Source organism: Talpa europaea (genome assembly GCF_964194135.1).
Source record: "Talpa europaea genome assembly, chromosome: 15".
In the NCBI taxonomy this organism is placed as follows: domain Eukaryota; kingdom Metazoa; phylum Chordata; class Mammalia; order Eulipotyphla; family Talpidae; genus Talpa; species Talpa europaea.
This window is the reverse complement of record NC_140083.1, coordinates 6,707,795-6,732,042: the sequence shown is the minus strand read 5'-3', so window position 1 is coordinate 6,732,042 and position 24,248 is coordinate 6,707,795. Positions and strand designations below refer to the sequence as shown.

General features: G+C 53.6%; 1 protein-coding gene across 2 annotated transcripts in view; it reads right to left on the bottom strand.

Moving 5' to 3' along the window:
• The window catches only part of MYH9 (myosin heavy chain 9), a gene marked incomplete at both ends in the record, with an annotated part of 50,736 nt that extends 40,326 nt beyond the window's left edge, over nt 1–10,410 (bottom strand). For both annotated transcript variants that reach the window (XM_084255180.1, XM_084255181.1), the window contains 2 exons: nt 6,135–6,291; nt 10,078–10,410. In XM_084255180.1, the coding sequence (XP_084111306.1) occupies nt 6,135–6,291; nt 10,078–10,410 (490 nt within the window). The remainder of the gene's footprint in view (nt 1–6,134; nt 6,292–10,077) is intronic.
• Nucleotides 10,411–24,248: the final 13,838 nt, after the last annotated feature.

Genomic DNA, 24,248 nt, shown 5'->3' with positions numbered 1-24,248 from the left:
CATTATAATTAAGCAGCCTCGTTCCAGGGGACCCAACATGGCAGTCTCCTGGGAGCAGCTCAAGCGCCGCCTCCTCTGTCCCAGCTCTGGGGTCTGAGCAGTGGGCCCAATGTCTCTCTGTTCTGCTCCCCCCGGGCCCCACACTCCCCCCGGCCCCCCATCGTCCCAGAACACCAACAGACGATCGTGCCAGGCTTCTGCAGGGCTGCTCCCGCGCATGGATTCTGTTCCCCCAAAGCCCCACCGAGGCCATGTCAACCCCAAGGCTTCACGCCTCCAACTGGGGTCCGTGGACGAGCCGAGACAAGCCGGAGGCTCGTCTGCCTGTGCATGCCCGCGGTCGCTGCAGGAAAGGCAGCTGACGAGTCACTTCCCGTGTGTGTTGCCATGGAGAGCCTGAACTCTCGGAGGGTGCTCTCTGAGGAGATTAAGAAAGCTGCCTGGAGGAAGCCTTCGGTCATCACCTTCTTTAAGCAAGTGGGGGTGTGGATGGAAGGAATGTGCAATTTGCAGGGTACCGGATGGGCAGGGACAGTTCAGTCAAGAAACTGCATCTGCAAACTGCTGTGCTACCTTCTAAGGGGGACTGGCCCGGCCAGGTGCCAGGATGCACAATAACCTTCCGAATCCCTGCCGTCACCTGCCATGTTCATTTCATTAACCCCAAGAGGCAGGGGGGTAAATGAAGCCCCGTCAGAGGACGAGGACTAGCTGGACCTGTCACAGACAGGAAGGGACAGAGCCAGGCTCACATCTAGAGCAAACAACATTCCCTCTTTTCCACACCACTTCCTGTTCACAAGGCAGGTGTCTCCTCAGGCAGAGGGAGGCTGCAGGCCCTTCTGTGACCTACTGTAGAAGAAAGCTGTCGTGTATTGAGGTCCCTGTCGGTCCTCCAGCAACACCCCATCTGCCTGACTCTCCTCCCAAAGGTCACTGACCTGTCTCCCGGGGCCAGCCCCAAACCTCTTCCAGGCAGAGCTACGTCCAGTGCACAGCAGGTCCTGGCTTAGCACAGGACACCCACGTGCAGGCACAGAGGGCAGCCCTCTGGGCTGAGGCGCCCAGGGCCTGGCCCACACCTCCCTGCAGACAGCGGGGCCTCTGTGTACTGGCGGCAGGCAGGGCTCGCAGCGGGGCCTGGGCCTCCTGGCCGGCACATTCCTGCTTAAGTGGAGTCATCATGTCTGTGGCTTCCTCGGGCGCCTGCCCTAGTGAGTTTGCTCAGTCAGCCCTACAAGCCTTTCCCAGCTCCTCACCAACATGGCGCTTTGCCTCAGAGAGACCTGAGAGAGCAGCAGTTCCATGGTAGCAGGGAGAATGCGAGGGGTGCACCCCCAGCTACATGGAGAATTTCTGCAAACACCAGCCAGGACAAAGGAGGCACACCGGCGCCCTGTGGGGAGGGGTGTGGCAGGCAAGTCAGGAGCCCTGTTTCTGCGGCTGTTGCAGGGCTGAGCCACGTGAGCTCACATTTCTGGAGCTGACCCCTTACCTGTGCACTCAGGTGTGAAAAAGTGCTAAGCTTTTACCTTTCATTGTTTCCCCTACATGGGGAGTCAAACACTGAGAGGGGCGTGGACACCGGGTACTTCCGGTGCAGCATCCGCTGAGCAGCAGAGGTGAGATCAGCACAGAGCAAAGGGTTAAAGAGCTCTAGGATTGGTTTAGGGGAGGATGAAAGCAGATCCTGCTGCCATGCCACGCCCCCCAGAAATGCTGGGAACTCATTAAAATACCACAAAGCCACTGAAAGCGAACCAAAGGGCAGTCTAACTAGTTAACACGGCAGTTTTCTTCCTCTTATGGGGGAGGTAACTGGGCTCAGGTCAAATTCTTCAGCTGGCCACTCTCCTGTAAGAAAACAACCACTCACCGACAGACTCTGGGCCGCCCGGCCCCCAGGGAAGCCAGGAGCACCCTTCCCACCCCATCCTGCCTTGTACAGACCACGTGGGGCTTCTGCCCCGGCCCTGCTGGGGGACAAGCCCAGGCTGGCTGGCTTGACACCTGCCTGGAAGGGGCAGCCACGCCAAGCCCACGCTCCCTCACTCTCCCCGCCTCAGCAGTTGATAGTACGCTAGGGACTGGTCCCGCCTCCGAGGCCAGCAGACGCATTCACGGCCACAGCGACAAATGAACCCAACGGGAAGGCCAGGATTGGGAGGGTGAACCAACCATGTCACCGCAGCATTAATTAAACCCAAGGCTGAGGATTAAAACAACAAACAGAACTGTGCCAGCATGTCTGGGCTGCACTGGAACCACTTATTGACACATACCTGCCAGCCCTGCCACAGGATCCGACCTCCACTGTGCCTTTCCGACCACCCTAGGCCTCACGCCACACCTTCTTCTCAACTCCCCAGACACCTGACACCTGCTGCTGCTGCAGCCACACCGGCACCAGGTGTAGGCAGCAACTTGTCTTGCTGTATCGCCATGGCCAGGTTCATTGAAAAAACGTGCCTCGTCTCTCCACCTGGATGGCCAGGGCCCCAGTGCCAGAATGATCCTGGTATTCTGGCACTTTCTGTCTCTCATCTCATGGACTAATCCGGGGCGCCATATGTTGCCATGCCCCGTTCCGAGCCCAGGGAAGACAGCACTAATCTCTCTAGCAGTCATTGGCATTACCTCTCCGATCCTTGCCAACACAGGCTAGCCACTGCTGATTAAGGGCACTGGCACCCAGGGTAAAACCCATCTGCAATGCTGAGTCCAGTGGTTCTCAAGTGGGGGCAACTGTGTCCCCCAGGGAACACTGGTGGCAACGTCTGGGTACATTAGGGGTTGTCACAACTGGACAGGGACGGTGCTACTGGCATCCACTGGGCAGAGCAAGCTGCTGCTAAACATTCTACATGGGACAAACCTCACCTACCCCTGCACAGCAACAGAATTATCCCACCCCAAATGTCCAGTTTGAGCAACCCTGGCTTAGCCTGACCTGCAGGCATAGAGCCTGTACCACTGATCATACAAACTGGGAGCTCTCAAAAGTGAAAGGGGACACGATTAGTACTATGAGCAGGATAACAGGCATAAAAATCAGGACTTGGAGGCAAACCAGAACATCAAAGAGATGAAAGATGCAGGGAGGCCCCTAGGAGGGTCAACGAACTCCTCTCATCAAAGCCCCCAGACGAAGCTAGCAACTACCTTTTTTGGGAGAATAAATGCTAGTATGTCACAAGCCACAGCCAGCTCAGGGAGGAAATCTTTTTTGAGTTCTTGGTTAAAGACAAAGCAGAAAGGGAACTATCTGGCTGTGCCTATTAAGATGAGAGTAGCAGAGAACAAATCTGTTCTCCCCTAAAGACAGGAGGGCCGCATGTGCTAAGACATGCTCTCCAAAAGGGAGGAGCTGATTTGAAAGGGCTGCCCACCCAAGTCTCCACCGTCCACACCACACATAGAGTAAGAACCAAAGGCTCCTCCGGGAAAGTCACCACTGGTGAACCCCCTCTCGTGGCAGAGACAACTTCCGCTCATTAACTTCCTCCCTGTCCAAGAACACGAGCCTGTGGCTGACTGCTTTGTACCGCCATGCTTCGTCAAGCATGTACGAGAGGGAACCTGGAACTGTCCTCAGTCGCTCAGCATGGCGGAGAGTGGGAAAGCACATGGACCAGCCCCTGCTGAAAGGCTATTAAGAAGCAGCACTAACACTCTAGATTCCCCTGCCCGCAAATTCACTTCATACCAGTGGTCTCCAAGGACAAAAACATCCACATACTTGCACCCTAAATTGGGAGCAGCTGCTTGGTTCCGTGACCATCAAGACTTCCCGATCAACACAAAGGAAGCCCCCAGTCCTCTGCAAGGTCCTCTTACTTTAACTATCTCCAACCTAGAGAGCTCACTTTCGCCCCACAACTGTTTCTGTTGCTCAACGGGAAAATGGGAAGACTCTTTGGAAGGTGTTTCAGGAGCTGCCATGAGGCTGGAGTCCGGTAGTGGCCTGAACGCCTGGCACCACGCTTTTGCCATATTATCCTTGTCACCAAGACTTGGCTGACAGTGAAGAAAGCCCTCCTACTGGAAGAGCTTTCCCACCCAGCACCCAAGTGTGGGAACTTGCCCTAATTCAAGAGTGTGGACCACAAGGAGACCCCAGGGTGCACTTCTTGCAGAGGCTAGTTAAGAGTCAAGAAAAAACTGACTCATAAGCCTCCAGGGACAGACTCAGGCTCTGCTGGAATCTCACAGAATGTTCTTCCACCAGACTGCTTCAGTTAGCACTTGGAAACAGACATCTGACTTTAAAACAAAAGGGCTGGGAATTGCTTCTCAAGGAATTTTGATGGCTGTAAACACAAGCCAAAGGCTAGGTGAAGCGTGCGGGTGCTACACAATGCATCAACTTGGCGCTGCAGCTCCTTCTCTGGAGCACTGTGTAGGGAGGCTGGATACAGACCCACGTCACGTGTTGCCATTTTAAACTGCCAAGCCAGGAGCAAAGTTGGTAATACAAGATTGACTATCATCAGTGCCTACAGTGTTTACAGTTTTTTTTTTAAAAAGATGCGCATGAAAGACAGCAGGAGAAGCCACTGTCAGCACCAGGTACGAGCAAACAGCTATACTTAAAAGTCAGGCTTGACTTAGAATGACATGAAATGTAACCCAGTACTAGGCGCCTGGCTAAGCTTTGAGCATATGAAGGTCACGTGGGCCCCATCCATCCAGGAGAGGGAAACAAATACACATACACCTCAGTCACAGAAAGCATCACGGGCCTCTGAGGCAAATCTAGCCCTGACATGTGGTGGTGTGAGATGCAAGGAGGGAACATTACTGCCTCTGTCGTATCTTTAACAGAAGAGGAGGGGCCCGCCAGGCATTGTGGGCAGGCAGGTGGAGCGGGTATGTCGGCTAGAAGCAGAAAGGTCTGCTATAGATATGTAAGCAGGGCCGCGTAGCTGTGGGCAGAGGTCAGTTATGGAGGGCACGGTATAGGGCCAGCAGGTTGGAGTGTTGCCTCTGGGCAATGAGGAGTCTTTTCAAGATTTTAAGATTTCCAATCAGGGGGTTTGATCAGACTTGCATTCTAAAGGAGGACCCCTGGTGGAAGCCCAGAGGGAGGGCTCTACTGAGAGTCTCAGTAATGGTGCCGGCAAAAACTTGTGGATACTTGAAGGCCGGGTCCCCAGGGATAAAGGGTTCGGAAAGATTAAAAGATAAAAATCTATAACAAGTGCTGAGTGACTTGGAAAAGGGGTGCGGGAGAGAAAGCAGGTTAAGAGGAGCCAGGTTTCAGGCCTGGGTGATGGGTGGAGGGAGAAAAGGCAGCCAAGAGCAAGTGGCTGGTGGCAATCCAGTGGCAGGGCAGGACCCCAGCGGGGAAGTGACGGCGAAGCCACTTGAGGGGGGGGGCCTCATCCAGAGGAGTCCTCCGAGGGACCAACATGCAGGGACGAGGCGGTAACAGGAAAGACCAAGCAGACGGGGAAGAAGGACGTGAAGGAGGGTCACAGGAAAGGAATGGGAATGGTCGGGATTGTCCGAGGCCGAGGACAGCTTACGTAAGGTAAGAAAACACAGGAGAAGGACTTGGCCACAGAAGTGAGAAGGCCCTTTTTCGGACTGGAGGAGCTGCAGGGCCAGACAACAGAGCCTGGCATGGGACTGGGAGCGGGGAGGCGGTGTGCTCGGACACGTCCCTGGTCTCTGCAGTGACGTGACGGAGGGCAGGGACGAACTCACGATGGGTGCAGAATCCCAGTGAGACTGTATGCCTTTTTCAAAGATGGGGAAATTCAAGCATATGTCCAAGGGCTATGGAGAAGAGAGGAAGGAGAAAAACGGGAGGGAAGGTATGACTAGGAGAGAGCAGAGGGCTGGTGTGAGAGCTTCTGACAAGAATAAGAGATGGGAAAATAATAAGAAAGCATGTGGTTTTTTAAGCTTCTAGAACATGTCATCAAACATACAAGCATGTCCTCTGACAGCCACTGGCCTTGGCTCTTGCACAAGGGGTGGGACCCAGACCTTCATGGCACACTGGCCCGTCACCAGTGCCATCAACACTCATTCGGTCACTACGTTGTGGGGCCACTGAATGGGCGTGAGCACCTGTCCATAAGGCTGCAGGTGAAGGCTCAGCCCGGGAAGGCAGCGGCGGCACTCACCTTGCATCATGCTCCTGTAGGCGGTGTCTGTGATGGCGTAGATGTGGGGCGGCATCTCATGCCTCTTCTTGCCCTTGTACATGTCCACGATCTCTTCAGAGTAGATGGGCAGGTTCTTGTAAGGATTGATGACCACACAGAAGAGGCCTGAATAGGTCTAAAGAAAAGGGAGGCAAACAGGAGTGGGTTAGGAAGTCCAATTCTCAAGGGTGTGCAAACCTCATGGTGTGGTCTCCACTGCCTCCCAGGCTCGAGTCAGCCTGGATGAAGCCCTCCTGGCCCTGCTCTCCTGCCCGGGGGCACCCCTGTTCTCAGGCAGGGTCCACAACTGACTCGTGACTGCTGCCAGCTCTGCAGCCCTGCATGCGTGTGCATCAACAAGATCTGCAGCAGGTTGCATGGACAGAAATCCAGTGATAAAGCTCGGATCCCCGGACAATAAGAGATGTGTTTGCCACTGTCAGAGATGCACAAAGAGAAAAGGATTCGGTTGCAGCAAGCAAACTGTGAAACACAAAGCATTACCTGAAGGACTCTCAAAGATGTCGAGTAAGCATTTCCAACACTGGGGAGACCTCATTGCACTCCTCAACTAACAAGATATTTTGGGAGTTAGCAGAGCAATGACAGGTATCTCTCTCCCTGGAATATTCTAGAAACATTCACAGGAAAATCCCTCAAAAACTTAAAGACCATTTTCATGACCCCTTTGAGCCTTCTCTAAGACTCAGGCATTCTCAGAAGAGGACCATTTAGTCACCACCCATAAGGGAGGTACCTGGAAATATACTCAATCTCCAAGAAACAGAACTGGAGGGACCCACAAACACCCAACAGCCTGCACGCCAGAGCGGCAATGCTGGAAATGAACATGTGTGTTCAGCAGACACTTCATTTTGGAGGAGAGGACGCACAAGGCCTTCCATTTCCTTTCTTCCTGGGGTAATTGGTCATTTGTTTTCCCTCCAACTATTCTTTTCTCAGAGGACCAGCGAAGCTCTGAAGCAGAGACATCCACAGTGCTGGCAGCCTGCACCGGGTATCGGGAAGACGGGAGCAGCAGACTTCTGGTTTTCCCTCTGTGCCTTGGGTGGGGTCCAGACAGAAGGCCAGCAGACAACAAGGTCACCCCAGGAGCTCAGAAACAATCGAGCGTTGTTCCTGGGATCTGAGAAAAGTCACAGTCTAGGAAATCCAGCCTGATAAGAGCAAAGGACACCTGGCCACACACGCAGGCGGGGTGTGCCGCCGAGCCAGGTGCTGGGAAACAGCCAGCAGTGACAGCCAAAGGGGGCTGGGGGTGATTATGCCAAGTCTTTGGACAGCTGGGTGGGCAGATGGTTCTGTGGAGGATTCTAGAAGGCCTCAGAGTTCTCTAGGTCAATCCCACAAATTGCTGGATTTGGTCAAGGCTCGGCCGGGCAGAAGGAGCACCGTGGCCGGGGCAGGGAAGGGAAGTGGCTACCAGCCACTCTGGCGGGATGCGCGTGGAGGCGCAGACACCGAGCAGCGGGGCTGCTCCCACAAGGCCACGGCAGGGAGCTGCTCCATTCACAGCCCACAGAGGCTCTTTGTGTCCAACCACCCCCTGTCCCTAGGCTTCACCCCCCGAAGAAACAGACAGCAGCTGTGGCGCAGAATTAGCCACGCCGCCCACAAGGCCAGGCAAACACGCTGCACAAAGGCTCCTGGTGCAGTTCAGAACACTGCATGCAGAGGTGGTTGTGAAGGAGGCAGCACTCCTGCCCAGCAGCCCCAGAGCTTTCATCTCCCCGCAGCGCTGCACCTGCCAGGTCTCCACTCGGGCAGTGGTGGACACAGTCAACCTCCCTTCTGGGGATGACGCAGAAGGAACAGCACTTGGGAGCTGATGGCAAAGGAGCAGAGATGGGAGTTGAGACCTCCAGCCCCAGAGCCCTGGAGAACGCGCTAAGGTCCTGCCCACCAAGCCGGCCTGCACATTCTGCCTACGGAGTAAAACCCCCGCTTCTCAGAGGAAGAGGGACTGACATTGAAGGACTTGAATAACTAATACTCCCCTTGGTGGGAGGGCCAAATGCAGCCAGCTAGAACGGGCAAGGTCTTCGTTCACACTCAGGACCCAAGCTGAGCAGACGCACCGGGAAAGGCTGAGGTTACCATCACTTACAACAAAGGGCAGCCAACACCAAGTGCTGCCTGGGCCCAGCCAGACTCCAAGCTGATGGTGCTCTACAAAGTTCTCAAGAACAGGGAAGATGAAGAGGGAGGCCACACGATGCATGTTCACTCTGCTTTACTGAGCAGGACCCCCTTGGGGGTCCAGCAGAGGATAGAACATGTGCTATCAAGCCTGCCAAGAGGAGCACCCCACTCCCAGACATGGGACCATGGCTCCCAACTCCCTTTTTCTGCAGGTCACTAATTCTGGACTTTAGTGAGTAATTCCCCTAGGGACAGGGGCTTTTCATTAGGCCCACAGATATGCTATTCTGTTCATTTACCATTTTACAGTCTCACCAAGAAACAGAGAGCTGACTGGGTGGAGAGTCAGGAAACTGGAGTTCCAGGATCAGCCCTGCGCATACCTGGCTGTGTGACCCTACTGAAATTCCTTGCCCCGTCTGGGTCTCAGTTCTTCCCACCTGCCATATTAGAAGCTTGGGCTACGCTGGTCTAGAAAGGATTTTTCTAGGCAGCCCCTTCTGTGTACCTCCTACCTGGCGGGTCCTGACTAATCAAGCATATTCCCAGAGGGTGTCATCAATGCAAGGATCAAGGACCCTTCTATCAAGGACCGACTTAGCAATCCGGGTGGTCAGGGCTTGTGGGCAATCCAAAATGGTCATGACTCAGCAACAAAGGGCTGTGGTGCATGGCAGGGCACTCAGTGTCCAGTCCAATACGGTAAGAGAAGCTCCCTACAGAAACATGCTGGAATCACCCTAAAATGGCACAGAAAAGAAGATGGTTGGCCCTGTGGAGTCACCCACCATCCCTGTGACGGGATGAGCAAGGCACCTCCTTGGATTACATCTGTGATGTTGGGCCAGCCCCTCAGGCCAAGACTTGGTCTTCCCATCTATAAAATGAAAGGGTTGTAATGCTCTCAAGATGTTTTCTTCCTCCACTTGACAGACATTTTGAGAACTGCTTTATTCAGCTCTGAGGCCAAGCTGGTCAAGTTGAACAGAATAGCATATCTAAATAAAGATTTATTTTACGAATAAGAACCAGATATTTCTTCCCTACTGGGGACAAAACCAGAAGGAAATGTCTTTGGACTGAACAGAGGAAAATGGAATAGACATCAGAAAGAATTTTCTGTCCCGATTGTCCTACAAGCTTGAAGCCTGTTACAGGGAGATGTGGAAATGCTCATCTTGACATTTTCCAAATGTCTTTCTACAAATGTAGCCCCTGCTAAATAGAGAAAAGATCACACTCCTCTTGTACACACCCTTGGCCTTTGCACATGCAGTTCCCTGGCCTCTAACCTGGCATGGAACCAGTCTGGCGTGTCAGGTGGAACTTTACTCCTGGTGGCTGCCTCTGCTCACAGCACACTCCCAGGACAGTGAGTCACACCACGAGGCCTCGATAGAGAAGACAATGGCAGAGATATGGCAAAGTGGGCAGGGGGCAGGGGACCGGGAGGTGCAGGAGGAGCGAGGTGGGAAACCAGGACACAGGGGTATGTCCTTCCTTGAGAAAGAATGGCCCACACTCTCCTAACCTTCCTACCTCCACCAAGCCATGAAGCCAGGGCCAGCACATGGGCAACCTCACACATGCCATATTCTCACACATGTGGTCTAGAACAGGCTCCCTCCAGCGTGGGCTATACAGGGATGAGATGAAGGCAGTACTAAGACAACATTCCATCGGAGTGTTTGGTGCTACAGTGAAGAGTGTCGCCCAGTCCCCGCCCCACCTAGCCAGCCCCCACCAGAGCCCCGCTTACATAGATGAGACCAGAGTAGTAGCGCTCCTTGAGGTTGTGCAGCACCGAGGCTTCATTGAGGCACGTGAGCTCAGCCATGTCCTCCACCTTGGAGAACTTGGGGGGGTTCATTTTCTGGATGTCATCCTTGTTCACCTTCACCTTCTTCCCATTCTCCACCAGCTCCACGATAGCCTCTTCGCCCACCTCCTCCTTGAGGCTGGCGGGCTCGAAGCCACTCTTGTCGGAAGGCACCCATACCAGCTTCTTGGCAGCCCAGTCAGCCTGGGCCAGTGGATTGTTGATGAAGTTTTTGTCCACATAGAGATACTTGTCAGCAGCTTGCTGCGCCATGGTGCCTTACAGCCAGGGCCTGCGGGACAAGGACAAGACATTAGTCACAAGGCCATCAGCCACAAGGGACCACTCCCCTATTAGCCTTGCAAACTGCATCACAAATATTTACTGAGCCTTATCAGGCAGGCAGGGGGGCTGACAGCGCACCTTCCAGGCGAGGGCCTGTCACAGAGCAGAGCACACTAACTTCAGCCTTCTCTCCCAGGCCTGCTGCTGTTGCCAGTGAGCAGTCCATCCCCCAAGGGGATGAGAAATGCTCTGCAACCAGGCTGCACAATTTGCCAGAATTTCCCCATTCTCCCCCTTTTTATTTAAAGATTTATTTTATTTATGCATATAAGAACTGGGGTGTAGGCCAGAGGTATGGGGGGAGGTGAGAGGATTCACCAGAGACAGAGTGGGAAGCAGAACAGGCAGGCTAACCGAATACACTGGTGAGGGAAGCAGCAGGCGAGAGAGGAGAGGTCTGCACGCCATGTGAGTCACCTCTCTGGCCTGGGAACTCAGGCAGCAGTGACTGGCAATGGAGCTTTATAGCACTGAGACTTAACCCCTGCACCACCAGGGAGGCCCCCATTCTTCACTTTCGGAAGAAAGATGGACATCATTGAAAAAACACAAGGATGTCAGGGATTCTGCAGGAAATTGGCACTATGATGTCCAGAATCCATTCACCATCAAGCAAATCTATCAACCCGAAACATTGCACCACACAATGAGCACAGTAAAGTCTCTCCTCAAGAGGCACTCACAATTTAAGGACTTTCAAACACCCCAGGTTTTTAACTAGCACACCCCCCCCAAAAAAGGACAACAGACTACAACCACAGGTAGTGAAAGTTTCCAGTTTAAAAAAACTTTTATTTCTTAGTCAACCAAGAAAAGAAAAGAAAACCAACTAGTCACCAACAGATCTTAAACCCATCTTGATGAATCAGCCCAAAGAAATAAGGTGAGAAGAAAAGAAGTCAGGCCCCAGCAATCGTGACGAGGACAGAGCTTCCTTCTGGGGCACTCATGTGAAAAGGCAGCCCTTGCAATGTATGGCCAAGAGAACTGAATCACATGTGTCTTCGCTTTTTAAAAAATTCATTTGCAAAATAATGATGATGAAATAATCCCTTACATCTGGGTGGTTTCATAAGTTTATAAAAGGCTGTCACACACTGAGCTCTCCCGAAAGATCCTTGTCACAACAAGCCTGTAAGTTGGGGGAGGTATGAGCTGTCACATCATTTTACAGAGGAGGAAACAAAGACACTCCCCGGGGGGTGATGGGCTCATCCGGAGTGGCCCGCTAGCCTTTGCACTGAATCCCCACCCCCACGGTCCTTACTCCTGCTCCCAGCCTCAGGCTGGGTCAACTGAGGGGGCACTACTTTGAGTGAGCCTGGCCTAAGGCTGAACCAACCCATGACCACGAGAACAGCCCAGAAGCCCACTGCTTATCTATTGCCTTGGGCAATCAAGCCCCCCGCACCCCAAGCTCAGGAAGTCAGAAAGACCCTAAAACCAAATCCAAAAATGGGTTCCTGCTTCCAGAGTGTATGCCAAGGAGGCTGGAGGCCTGGGAGGCAGGGAACAAAAGGCAAAGTCTGGGCACCCAGGGCTCCTTATCTGGGCTCATTAAATGGTTTCCAGATCAAGGTTGAGGGGCTCCCCTTGACTCATTCCAAGAAAGTCTGTTTTCCAGGAAATGTGCTCCACCCACCCCGCACCCCATATCCTCCCTTCTCACCCCCCTCCACCCTCCCCTCAGGGAAGACAAGTCCAAGACGCAGAGCCTGAAAGTCTGGTGGCTGTGTTTATATTCCCAGCACGAGCAAACCTGGCAGCCCCTCTGGGGGACACAGAGCACCATCCACCTGCAAGGACCACCCCGGCTGAAGGCGGGACCCAGAGTTAGGCAGCAGCAAACAAGGCAGAAACAGGACAGCTGCGAACCACCCAGCCAGCTATGCTCGTCTTTTGTGTGGTCTGGAATCTGGGGTGCCTGGGGTCTGGGAAGTGACAGCACCCAGGGCAGGGCCGGCTTCCCCAGCTGTCCTCACTTCCATGCTGGTCAGTACATTCAAGTAAATCAAAGGCATCTCTCTGCTGGAGTGAATAGTGGTGCCCCTCTGCTGTTCTGCCTTCCAGCTAACCAATGACCAGTGGCCCCCAGGACCCCAGCACCCAGGCTCCTAAAACCAATTTCCTCAAAGTCCCCCCATCATGTCACCAACCTGATCGAGAACCTGCAAAGATCACACAGCACAGGGTCTCCCAGGCTGCTGGCTCTCAACCTTTTTGCAGACCTCAAACACATAAAGGGTCAGACAATCCCCCCAACAATATGTAAAAGGGGGTTCATTTAGGCCCTATGCCCCCAAATCCTAAATCTGCTGCTAGCTAAGCGTCACTGACCCAGCCCAGTGAAAGCATATAAGTGAAAGCATATAAGAGGTAGGGACCTCGCAAGATAGAGAGGCGAAAGGGACCTCCTATCAACATCAAGCTTGGGTTATTCACCACCTCACCTAACCACTGATAACCTAGAAAAGAGCTTTCATTATTCCTAATTCATTACTGAGGAAACAAGCTCAGAGAGGGTGAGTCACTTGCCCAGCGCCTCCCAGCTAATCATGGCATAGGGTTCTAACCCAGATCCTCAGGCCAAGGCCTGGGCTCATCCCAGCACCCATGTGCCTGGGGTCTTGCAGAAGTCAAGCTGACACTGGAGCTGGACGTCACTGTCAATAAGCTGAGTGGGACATAGGGCATGCATTCCACAGCTTTCCACAAATATTTACTGAGCCTTATCAGGCAGGAAGGGGGGCTGACAGCGCACCTTCCAGGCGAGGGCCTGTCACAGAGCAGAGCACACTAACTTCAGCCTTCTCTCCCGGGCCTGCTGCTGTTGGCAGTGAGCAGTCCATCCCCCCAGGTAACTGACTTGTGGCCCTCAAGCTCTACTTCATCCTAGCAACACCGACCTGGTGGCACCAACAGAAAGGACCTGCCGGGGAGCCTGGCATTGCACGGCACAGGGGCTCCCTTCAGGCTGCAGGACCTGGGCACTCAGCCTCCCCGGAAGTGTAGGTAAACTGCCCACCCTTTCCTCTCAGAGGGTCTGTGCTGCAAGACTAAACACATGGCAGCAGCTGGCAGGGCAAACTCCACCCAGCCCCACTGCCAGCTCCCAGGTTCTGCTCCACCTTCAGGCTGGGTGGAGCAGTCACTGGTCAGTGCTGCCTGCTGATGGCTATCAGAGCCTGGACACAAGCCATGCTTCCTGTAAGCAGCAGGTCCACTGCTTCCCCCTAGAGCTAGACCAACTAGGACTGCACCCCTCTGTCTCCAGGGTGCTGAGGCATAAAGTGGTCCCAGCAGACCAGCTCACCTCAATGCATCTCTCCGAGCAGAGCTTTTCCTTAAACATGCTGGGCCCCATGCGGCCAGGCCAAGGACAGAGCTATTTGGTTTCACAGCAGCCCTGCTGGCATGACGTGGATAAGCAGTAGTGCCAAGATCAATACAAGGGCTGGGCCAGTGGGGCGGACGTGATGAACAATGGGGTTTCTATCAAAGCCCTCCCACCCCGGCCCACCGGGAATATCCACGTTCAATGATTCTGGAGCCCCACCCCAGCTCCAGGTAAAGAGCTCCCTGGGCCCCTGTGGCAGCTGTGTGTCCCGTGGGGAAGTGAGGCAGGCAGACAGCTGCGCAGACAGGTGATCTAATGCTCACCTTTGGAGTCCGCAGGTGGAGAGAGTGGCCACTGTCAAGAGAAGTTAACATAAGATGAAGGGCACTAGGGCCGACAGCGGCCCTTCTCCTGCCCTGCCCTGGGACCACTCTTCTTTGAGGCAGCCTCTTTGAAACTGCTTACACTACATGTGACAATAGAAAGAGTTTGAAAATGAAAGGAAACTATGCCACCAAATTTTTTTTTATTTATGCATACAAGAGCTGGGGTACAGGCCAGAGGTGCAGGGGGTGAGAGGATTCACCAGAGACAGAATGGGGAGCAGAACAGGCAGACTGACTGAAATACACTACTGAGGGGAGCAGCGGGCGAGACAGGAGAGGTCTGCTGCACCATGTGGGTAGTTTCCTGGCCGGGGATTGAACTCGCACTGCAGTGACTGCTGATAGCTTCACAGTGCTGAGACTTAACCCCTTGCGCCACCAGGGAGGCCTCCCCCGCCTCCCACCCCCCACCAAATTAATACTCCTTCCCCCAAGTCAGTCTTCTCTTTTTCAATGGTCCCTTCTAGTCCTGGTTCGCAGAAGCACTTGCTTTGTAACTCTGTCAGGCTAAAAAGGAGTTTCACAAGCTGTATTTTCCAGACTTCTGATGATGATGTGGAGACTTTGAGAATTAACTGCCCCTGAACCCAGAACTCTTGGCTCTCAGACCTCGCTAGTGCTGCATACTATTCCAAAATGATTTAAAAAGGAAAAAAAAAAAAAAAAACACATCACCACTTACTAGGCTTTTTCCTCTTATCTAGTGGAGTTGACGCAAATATCCAGAAGTGGAGTTCCTGGAGAAACATCTGAACACTTCAGATGCAGTGTAGTATATAAAGATTTCTACGGTATATCTAAGATGTACCATCAAGATGTCTTCCAAAAGTGTCAACTGCCGTGCATAGCCGTGTGAGCGCACCCCCCGTGGCAGCCACTACACAGCTCCCGCAGGGCAACCCCTCCGCAGGGAAGAGCTCTGTGGCTCACATCAGAGGACCACAGGAAGGCCTGGCGGCCTGCAGGGCTTGGCAGGCAAATGAGGGGTTAAAGAGAAGCACTGGAGAAGGATGGGCTGGGGCCAGCCCTTTCCAAGCCGGCTTCCCAAGCGGCTTCCTGTGGATGCCAGTCCAACTCCAAGAAACCCAACTAGTTGCCTTTTTAGGCCATAATCGAGAGGATACAACCAGAGGCTAAATTAGGGCTCTCAGGAAATGATGAAACTGAAAGTAAATAGGTTGACCAAAACCCTCTGATTTCAACCCAAAAAATAATTCCTCGATTATTGCCTTCTTCCCTTCCCCCCTCAGCCAACATCCACTTGGACATTTTACTCCTTCCTGTTTTCCCAAGGAACGCTCCCCTCCGCCCCACCCTCCCTCTGGTTCTGTGACTTGTATGCTTGTTTAGAAGAGAAGCTACCGTCCCCTTAAAAGCCAGAATTCATTCTACCAGGCCAAACCACTGGTCCAGACACTGTGAGCTTTTCCATTCCTAGACAACTAGGATTTATGCAAAGCCTTCCATGGGTCAAGTTCTAGGCTAGGAGCTTTCAAGTCTTCCTAACTCATCTTAAAGCTACCACCTAATGAGGACCTACTAGCTAATTAGCTCTCCATTGTCTCACTCCATCCTCACAATCATTCAAGACAGAAAGTAACCATCATTTTGCAGATGAGGAAGGTGAACCCCAAAGCCAGGTTCAATTCAAACTCATTCAGCTTAATACTCTACAGTTTCCACTTAAACCCTGTGAGCTTTCTAGGGCAGTGGGGAGAAAAATGAACTAAGCACCCCCTTGACTGCCAACTCAAAGCTGCATCACCACATTGGAGCTGAAAGTAAGGTGCAAGGTGTGGCCTTGGGTGGGTCAAGGTTCCGGCTCAAGGTTCCAGATGACCCAGACACGACCCAGACACAGGAAGCCCTGTTCCAGCTGACTCGCTGACGCTAGCAACATCCCCACCAGCACCCTGAGATCACAGAGAAACACGCCCTTTCTCATTCTCCTTAGAGCCACTGCTGTGCAGTAAATGCAACTGTCAAGGTATATAAATTCCACTGTTCAGCACTGTTTTATGAAAGTAGCTGCTGAAACAATATATAAATGTTCAAACCCATCATACTTATTTATTCAAGCAACTTACACGGACCGGGGGCCTACACCCAAAAGCAAAGCTGCGAGGACCAGGATGTCTGCAGTGCAGCAGGATGACAGCATGGACACACCAGGTGAGTGGCCGCGTGGCGGGAGGCCGTCTGCACACTGCAGGACCCTGAGCAGAAACTCTGACCCCTGCTCACTAGACAACAGAAGCACCGTGCCCCTCACTGTGACACCAAAAATGTCTCCAGACACTGCCAAAGACGAAGATAGAGAAGTGGGCGCCCCAGGTGAGAAGCATTGATTTAAGGCGTCAATATGAGCAGATGCTGCCCAGAAGCAGGATTCCCGCTTAGTAAATACCCTCCAACTCGGAAATGTACAATTCAAACCTCCTTAAATCAGAAGCCCCCAGAGCAAAGTGATTCCCGGGTTCTAAACAGTGACCATTACAGATGGCACGGTCCCTGAGGGGTCAATGTCCCTTGTAATACACTGTATTTTAAGGGATCGGCCCTAAACCCACTACTGGATTGTACTTTAAAGGGTCCCTAAATGCCCAAGTTTTAAAAGGAGGCTGCTGGGCCTCCCCAGGCAGGGTCTGGATCCCACTGCACATCCACCCAGCAGTTTACTCAGCCCATGATTCACTATAAAGTTCACCAGCAACAGGAAGTGCAGGCGATTCGCGAAAGACAGGCAGCAGCCATGCGGGGCTGGAGGTGGGGGTTACCGCCAGCTCACCCCATCACCCTGGGAATTTCATCAATGCTGTTTTATTGGGTTGTTTTGGCAAGTAAGGCTTAGTCCCAGAGATGCACCCAGATGAATGCTCCCCTCCCTAGCCCCAATATCTGCTTCACAGGTGACCCCACCTGGGGACCCACAGCGCCATGACAGCTCCACCGCCCAGGCCTGCACTCTCCTCTGGATCTCCTGCTCGGACCCACAGGGTCCACCTGGTCATGCCCATCCCCAGTGGAGGAGGAACCCTCGGTCAACACCAGGCTGTGCCCTGCTCCAGTCCAGGCCCCTATGCCCTTTCTGGGCCTCCACATCTGCCTATTAGGGGACTTCCTCCTTCTTTTGTCTCAACCTTCAAATCCATCCTCCTTGCTGCCTTCAGGATGACTCAGAAGTTCAATTTGATATTATCAGTTCACATCGGTGCAGCAACTTCTCCAGAATGAAATCTAATGGTCCTCGGCCTGGGGAGTAGGCCCTGCTGTGACGTTACCTCCTATTCATCTGCTCTGTCCCCTCTCTCCAAGCCCACCTTCCTTTCTGCCACTGTCAGTTCTAAAGGCTCACAATTCCAGTTCACTGGCCTCTGCTCATGCCTCCAGGCCTTTGGAACAGTAGGAAACCCCAGGAGCCCATTCTCCAACCTCAGCTTCAACACCCTTTCCTCAGGAAAGCCCTCCCTGATTGCTGCCAGTTAAGTTGGCATTAGTTCTTTCATCTGAGGGCAAAGACCAGGTGTCATTCACCCTCCCCAGCAGCAAGCGCACCTAACCCAACCTAAGTCCTGACTAATGTTTCCTGAACGAATGAATGTGGAGGAGGCAAAGATGGAGGAGAAGGAGCAGTGGGGAAGGGTGTCCAGAGGCTGGAAAATCCCCTGGAGCTATGCAAAAACGGCCAGAGGGTGGACAGTGAACAAGGAGACCCAAGCTGAGAGCGCAAGGTCACAGCCAGCAAACTGGCTGCAGACCCAAATCATCCATGGGCTAATCTCTATAACCCCAAACAAGAAGGGAAGGAAGGCATAGTGGGGCTCTCAAGCGATAGGACAAGCAGGAATAAACATAATTTCTTGGTCCTCAAGAAAGTTTTGCGTATGACTAAATAAACACATCTATTGGAACCTACTAGCACCCCGATTATCCAAAGTGGGGACATCTACCAACTACCACCAGACGTACAGAAATAAACTCAGATGGCAAGCCCGCTGACCCTGCTGCGGTCCGCGAAAGGCCTCTGGCCACCACTCCACCCTGTCCCGGACCACTTGGTCTAGTTCTGCTCAACAAGTGTGGGACACAATGAGCTTTGGGACTAAAATAGAGATGGGCCTTGGAAAGACCATGACCGACTGGGGGAGTCCCAAGATCCATGTTTGTAAAGCACCGCCACAGGATGGGACAGGCACACACCAGAGAGACTGGGTCTGAAGCCTCAGCTCACAAGTCCCGGGACCTTGCAGCCTTAGCACCTCCATGTCCCAGCTTCAGGGAGAAAAGTAAACGCCAGCAGAGGAGCTGTAACAAGTTCCCAACGAGAATCCTACACTTCACCGCAGCCCCCTCTCGCTCCCCTCCTCTTGTCCCGCCGACCTAATTCATCCTAATCATCCCCAGGACGATGCCTGGAATGGAAGGGCAGTCCCCAGAGTCTGGAGACTCTCCGGGTCACACCAGCCCACAGAGAACAACGTGGTCCGAGACAGAGATTCCCTACCGCCACTCTGCACCCGGGAAGAGGGCTCCGTGGCCCAGAAGGTTGGCAGCGCGGACCAGTGGGCCCCTGGACATGTGGGCATGCGCACAAAAGCCTCTGAGAAGCCTGCCGTTGGGACACCTGCTTCACTGTGTCCCATCAGGCCAAGCACCCAGGAACGTCCTGCCGGAAGTGTATTTCTCAAAGCTGCCCCGGGAAATGCTGGTCAGCACACATGGGCGTGCACCAGGCCTGTGCCGGAAGAGCCCAGTAGACACCAGCTGTGCCATCCTGCAGATGTCACCTCAACTTCCTGCCGCCTCAGCTTTCCCATTTGGAAGAAGTTCTACCTGCTCAAAGACTATGGCCCACAAAGCCTCCCAGCACAAACACCAGGGCTATTAATCTACAGGCAGGAGGCAGCAAAGTGGCCCTTCAGCCTGCCACCCAGCCACCCCCACCCTAAGGTGTTCATTTTCCCCAGGTTAGAAGGGAAGAGGATCCTCCCAGCTGCCCAGAGCCTGAAGGTACAGGCTGCTGAGGAATGGGAGGACATGGCCCCCTCCTCACTCCCCACCGCAGGAATGTTGTTTGCTTACAGAAGAAGCTGGGACTTGTTTCCATTAGCAGGATTCCAACCCAAGCCTGTGTTGATGCTCAGCAGATAAGAAAAGCAGACCAGAGACTCCAGGCAGAGAGGAATTTAGCACCAGAGCCCCAGAACCCACCCCCTTTGCCCTTCCCTCCTCACAGGCAGCGAGGAGGGACTTCCCAGTTCCCAAGAGCCCAGGGACACTGGCTGGAAGGCAGGGCTTGGGGGCATTCTGAGTTTGCCCTGCACCCAACCACCCAGACCATCCAAAGTGACACCTGAATCAGATTCCCTCCTCCCACGTGTGTAAGGAAGGGGGTAGGGAGAGGGGGCGCAGCAGGGGACCCAGATCTTATCGGCCTCTTCTTCAAGGAATGTGGGCTTTATTCTAGAGAGAAGGGAGGCCACGGGTGAGGGAGAGTGACATCATCCAGTTTGTATTTTAAAGAGATCCCGCTCCTGACCTCAATGTAAGGGGGCCATGAGAAACCAGCAGTTAGAAAGGCCCATGGACCAGCAAGGGGGGAGCCTCCGATCTAGAGAGGAGCAAAGGCAGTTCCATGAGGAGGCTGGGGAGAAAGTGAGTCAAGGCCACAAGACAGGAAATGAAGGCAGCCTGGCAGGGGGAAGTCCTGGGGGCCAGTGCCCACTGCAGTCTCTTCCTATGGGAAGGGACCCAAGCTCCAGCAGCTCTGGCCACCGTGTTGCCAAAGCCTCATAGAGCATGGGGCCCACAGACCCAAGTGCCCACTGAGAACCACCCTGGCCCTCAGGGCCACATAAGCACGCCTTTGGGCACAGAAACTGTTTCGAATGAGTGAATCAATCCCCTGATCAGTCAGGGCAGAAAGCATCTCCAGCCAGAAGACAGCCCCCCACACCGGAACCCACCACTCAGAACATCGTCCCACCTGGGGAAGCGAGAGCCCCATGGCCTTCAGAACCCACCAGCTCCTTCAACCCATGCCTGACAACTGCCTTTCTAGCGCCATCTCCCGTGCCCGCCAGAACCCTCCAGGCTAGCCACAGGTCCCCAAGAGACGGTCTTTGCTCAGGAGGTCCCTTCCGCCACCCTCCACTGGCCAGGCAGCCTGCTCTAATGCCCTAATGGAATGTAATCACCGCCCCCTCTCCCCGCCCCAGGACACTATTCCACAACCATGGCTTCTCTGCCTGCCCCCCACCACCATTGCCCCTAGAACTCCGTGAGGGCAAGAACTGCCCCCCAGACCTTAACTCGGGGCTGACAGAAACCAAGGCACTGCACAGAGAAGGTCCTGGAGCAACACTTGTTAAGTGAATGAGTTCTCCTGGGAAGCTGGCTGTCCAAGAGGAGGACCGCCCTCAGGTCCTCTTCACCCCTGGTGTCCCATGTCCAGGCTCTGTGGACTTGTCACCAAGTGGACCCTTGAGCTTGGTTTTAGTTGGTTCAATGTTTGCGTGGCGAGATCACACACAGGCCTCACCTACTGGGTAATGAGTTTGCACTCAGCCGCCTCAGAGAAACTGCAGAGAAAAGCAAGTTTTTTCAGATGTGGGGTGATGCTCCCTCCCAAACAGCGAGGTGCAGATCATCTCCTGGGACTCAGCCCCAGGGTTGACAGGGCTGACAGAAGTGTTTGGCTGCTCTCTGGACAGGAATGGCTCCCCGTCAGGCCCACCTGCCCTCCTGCAGAGACAGCATCCCCACACCAGCCGCCAGGGCCAACTCCAGCCTCCGGGCCTGCTGCGTGTGTATCTCTCCGCTGACTTCTGCTGGTGTGGTGGGTTCTTTTTCCTCAAGCATGAAGCCGAGTGTGCTGGAACCCAACGCAGAAAAATAGCTGTACTGAAAAGATTTCATTATCGAGCTGCTGCTAAATGGGTAGGGTGGCAGGCTGGCTTCCTGAGGCCCACCAGGCCGACTGAGAAACTAAGGACAATGTTTAAAGACCTCTCAGCCCGGAACCCACCAGGCTTTCAGCAACCTGTTCTTCTCTGAGTAATGTTTAAATAATAGTAAGCCCCCAAAACCCTAAACCGTGCGGCACTGCCACCTGCCAGGCCCTACCTACTCCAGCTGGGCTAATGGCTCTGAGGTCCAATGGGCCAGTCACCTGGGCATGCACTGCCCCGCTGCTGGTGAGTAACATCTGATGAACCGCTGTGATGGGGAAGGACCACGCTCCCCAAAGGTGCAGGTGTCAGGGACAGAGCCTGGCATGCGCTACCCATCCTCAAGCACCTGGGGGTCACCCCAGCAATCCCACATCTTATTTTCCACACGCAATAACTGGTGCGCTCACCGCCACCACACTTCTCCTGGATGGGTCAAGTGGCCATGACAAGTCCACTTTTTCAGCCCTGGGGGACAGAGACCTTCCAAATGGGGCTGATTCATGAATGTGGCAGAGAGTGTCCTAGAGAGAACCTGACTCGGGGCAGCCAGCCTGGTTGGGCAACTCTGGCCCCCTCACTGAACTAACAGAATAAACTCCGCCAGGCTGAGGGCCCCCTGGCCTCGGTCTGTCCCTTTGTAAGATGGAAAAGCTGGACGCAGTGAGGAGCCGTGGAGCGCACAGGCCGCCCTGGGGTCTAGCTGTGGACAGCTCTGAGGACTGCTCAGCCCACAGAACCAAGGAAAGGATCAAAATGAGCTCAGGAGCAGTGGTGCTGGGTGGGCCCCGGTCTGCCAGCTCCCCTCCCCCACAATCTTTGCCTCTTCTCTCAAGAAGTCTGTGTCGCTGCTGAGCTCATAATGAGTCAGTCACAGCACTGCCCTCACACAGCCCACTTCAGGGGTTTAAAGTCACATCCTGCCTAGCCTAACTCAACATGATTTATTCCACCCCAGGAATGTAGCTCGTTTCCCAGAATTTTGAAAGAACTTTTCAGTTAAAGAGTTTGATCTTGCAAGGGCTCCATTTACAGGCTCCGCCTGAGCAGCAGAGGAGACCCAACTCAGCTCAGACCTGTAGGCGGGAAGCACACAATGTCAGGGCTAAAAGAGCTCCCCTCAACCAGAGCATCATAGGCTGGGGGCACCAACATTTTCCTCTCAGTAAGAAAAACAAAATTAATTAAAAAACTTTTTTAGGGTAAATACACACAAAGACCAAACAAAAGATTCATGAAATGATATATAAATACACAAACGTTATGCACGCTGCTATTTCCCATTCATGTCTACAGGACTTGATTCCTAAAAATACCGATTGCCACCCACTAAAGTAATTTCACACCCCACACCAAGGAGTCTCCACTGACAGCCTGAGAAACACTAAAGCCATCCGTCACCAGCAGTGGAGTCTCAGACTAGTCCAGCAACGCACCAGGATCACACAGTGAGCTGGGACAAGCGCAAGTTCAAGGCCACAGCCTAAGCAAGACTCTACAGGCAAGCAGGCAACGGATCTGTGCTGGGCACACCTCCCATCCGGCCAGCATCTGCTCCCAACAACCTTGACATAGGCCCCGCCAAGTCCCGGCCCAAGCCCTGCTCCCCACTCTCCCCTTTAAAAAAAGAGGCAGAGGCCTCCCTGGTGGCGCAGCAGTTGAGCGCTGGGTTGCAAAGCTTCCTGCAGCTTTGCAGCGCTGGTTCGATCCCCGGCCACCAGGGAGGGTCCCACATGGCGTGCAGACCTCTCCTGCCACGCCCACTGCTCCCCTCAGCAGTGTATTTTGTCAGTCTACCTGCTCTGCTCCCCACTCTGGCTCTGGTGAATTCTCTCACCCTCCTGCGCTTCTGACTGTACCCAGTGCTTGTATAAATAAATATATAAATAAATGAAATAAAAAAGAGGCAGGGAGGTGAAGGAACTGTCTAGAGATTGAGCAACTTAGGGAACATTCTCTGAGGACCTGAGTCCAGTTGGGAGATAACAAGGGCAGAAAGGATGCTGCTCTCCTCAGCATCCATAACAGCAGATCCAATCCAATACTGGAAACATCACCATCAAATCTCCAGTCCTGGCCACACTGAAGAGACGCCCCAAAGTGACACAAAGGCTGAACAGAAGGAGCAGATGGAGAGGAAGGGCCCTGTCCTTGGTGAGATTGTTATAGGACAGGGAGAGGGGCAGCCCAAACCCCGCAAACCTGTCTATTCTAAGTGGGTTCTGCCATCCGCCGCATCAACACAAAACATAGGAGACTTTAATGGGAAGGAACTTTAATAAAACTAGGAAACAATACAGGTAAGGCAAAGAGTCTAGTTTCTAAGTGAAGCACCCAAAGTTACCCGTCCCCTCGTGGGTAAAACTCCATCCATATGGGATCGGCCCAGAGCAAGGCCCCAAAGCCTGCCACAAGTCTAAAGCATCTTCCAGTGGGGACCCACAGAAAAGGGTCAGAAACAACCAGACAAGCCCGGAAGGAAAAGAGCAAAATCAACATCAAGATAAAAGCTGCCATGGTCACCTCCCCACGGGTCTCACCCACATCTGTGTCACCCCGTCCACGACCAAAAGACAAGCGCAGTTTCTTCACGTGTCTCTAGGCTCCATGCGCCTCCTCCAGGTCTCCTGGCTCCATCCTGCTTCTTTCCTCAGTCTCTTCTGCAGCTTCTCCTCTTCCTGCTCAGCTCCACCCTCCCTTGGGTGGGGCAGGGAACCTCCCCCTTTCCTGGGGACCACCCTGTTACAAGATGAGACCAGGGAAGGTGCTCCCCACACACTTATATCCCTGTGGAGGCGTAGCCTAGCCAGAAATGGACAGCCCCTCACACTTGATGGTAGCCTGCTCAGGGCCTGTTTGCACACACACACGCACTCTATGAATCTATGCATCAGCACGTCTTACACTTCCGGATAGCAAGGACCCCATTGAGAATTGGTTGAAGGCTATGAACCCTGTGCATGCCATTTTAGGGGCTCACAGAGACCCTCAAGTACAATCCACAGACCTCGAGGAGCCCCAGTTATAAGCTCAAAGGTTAGGAGGCACCCAAGTAACCCCCTTGTCCACCAAAGCAACACAAAGGGAGACTTG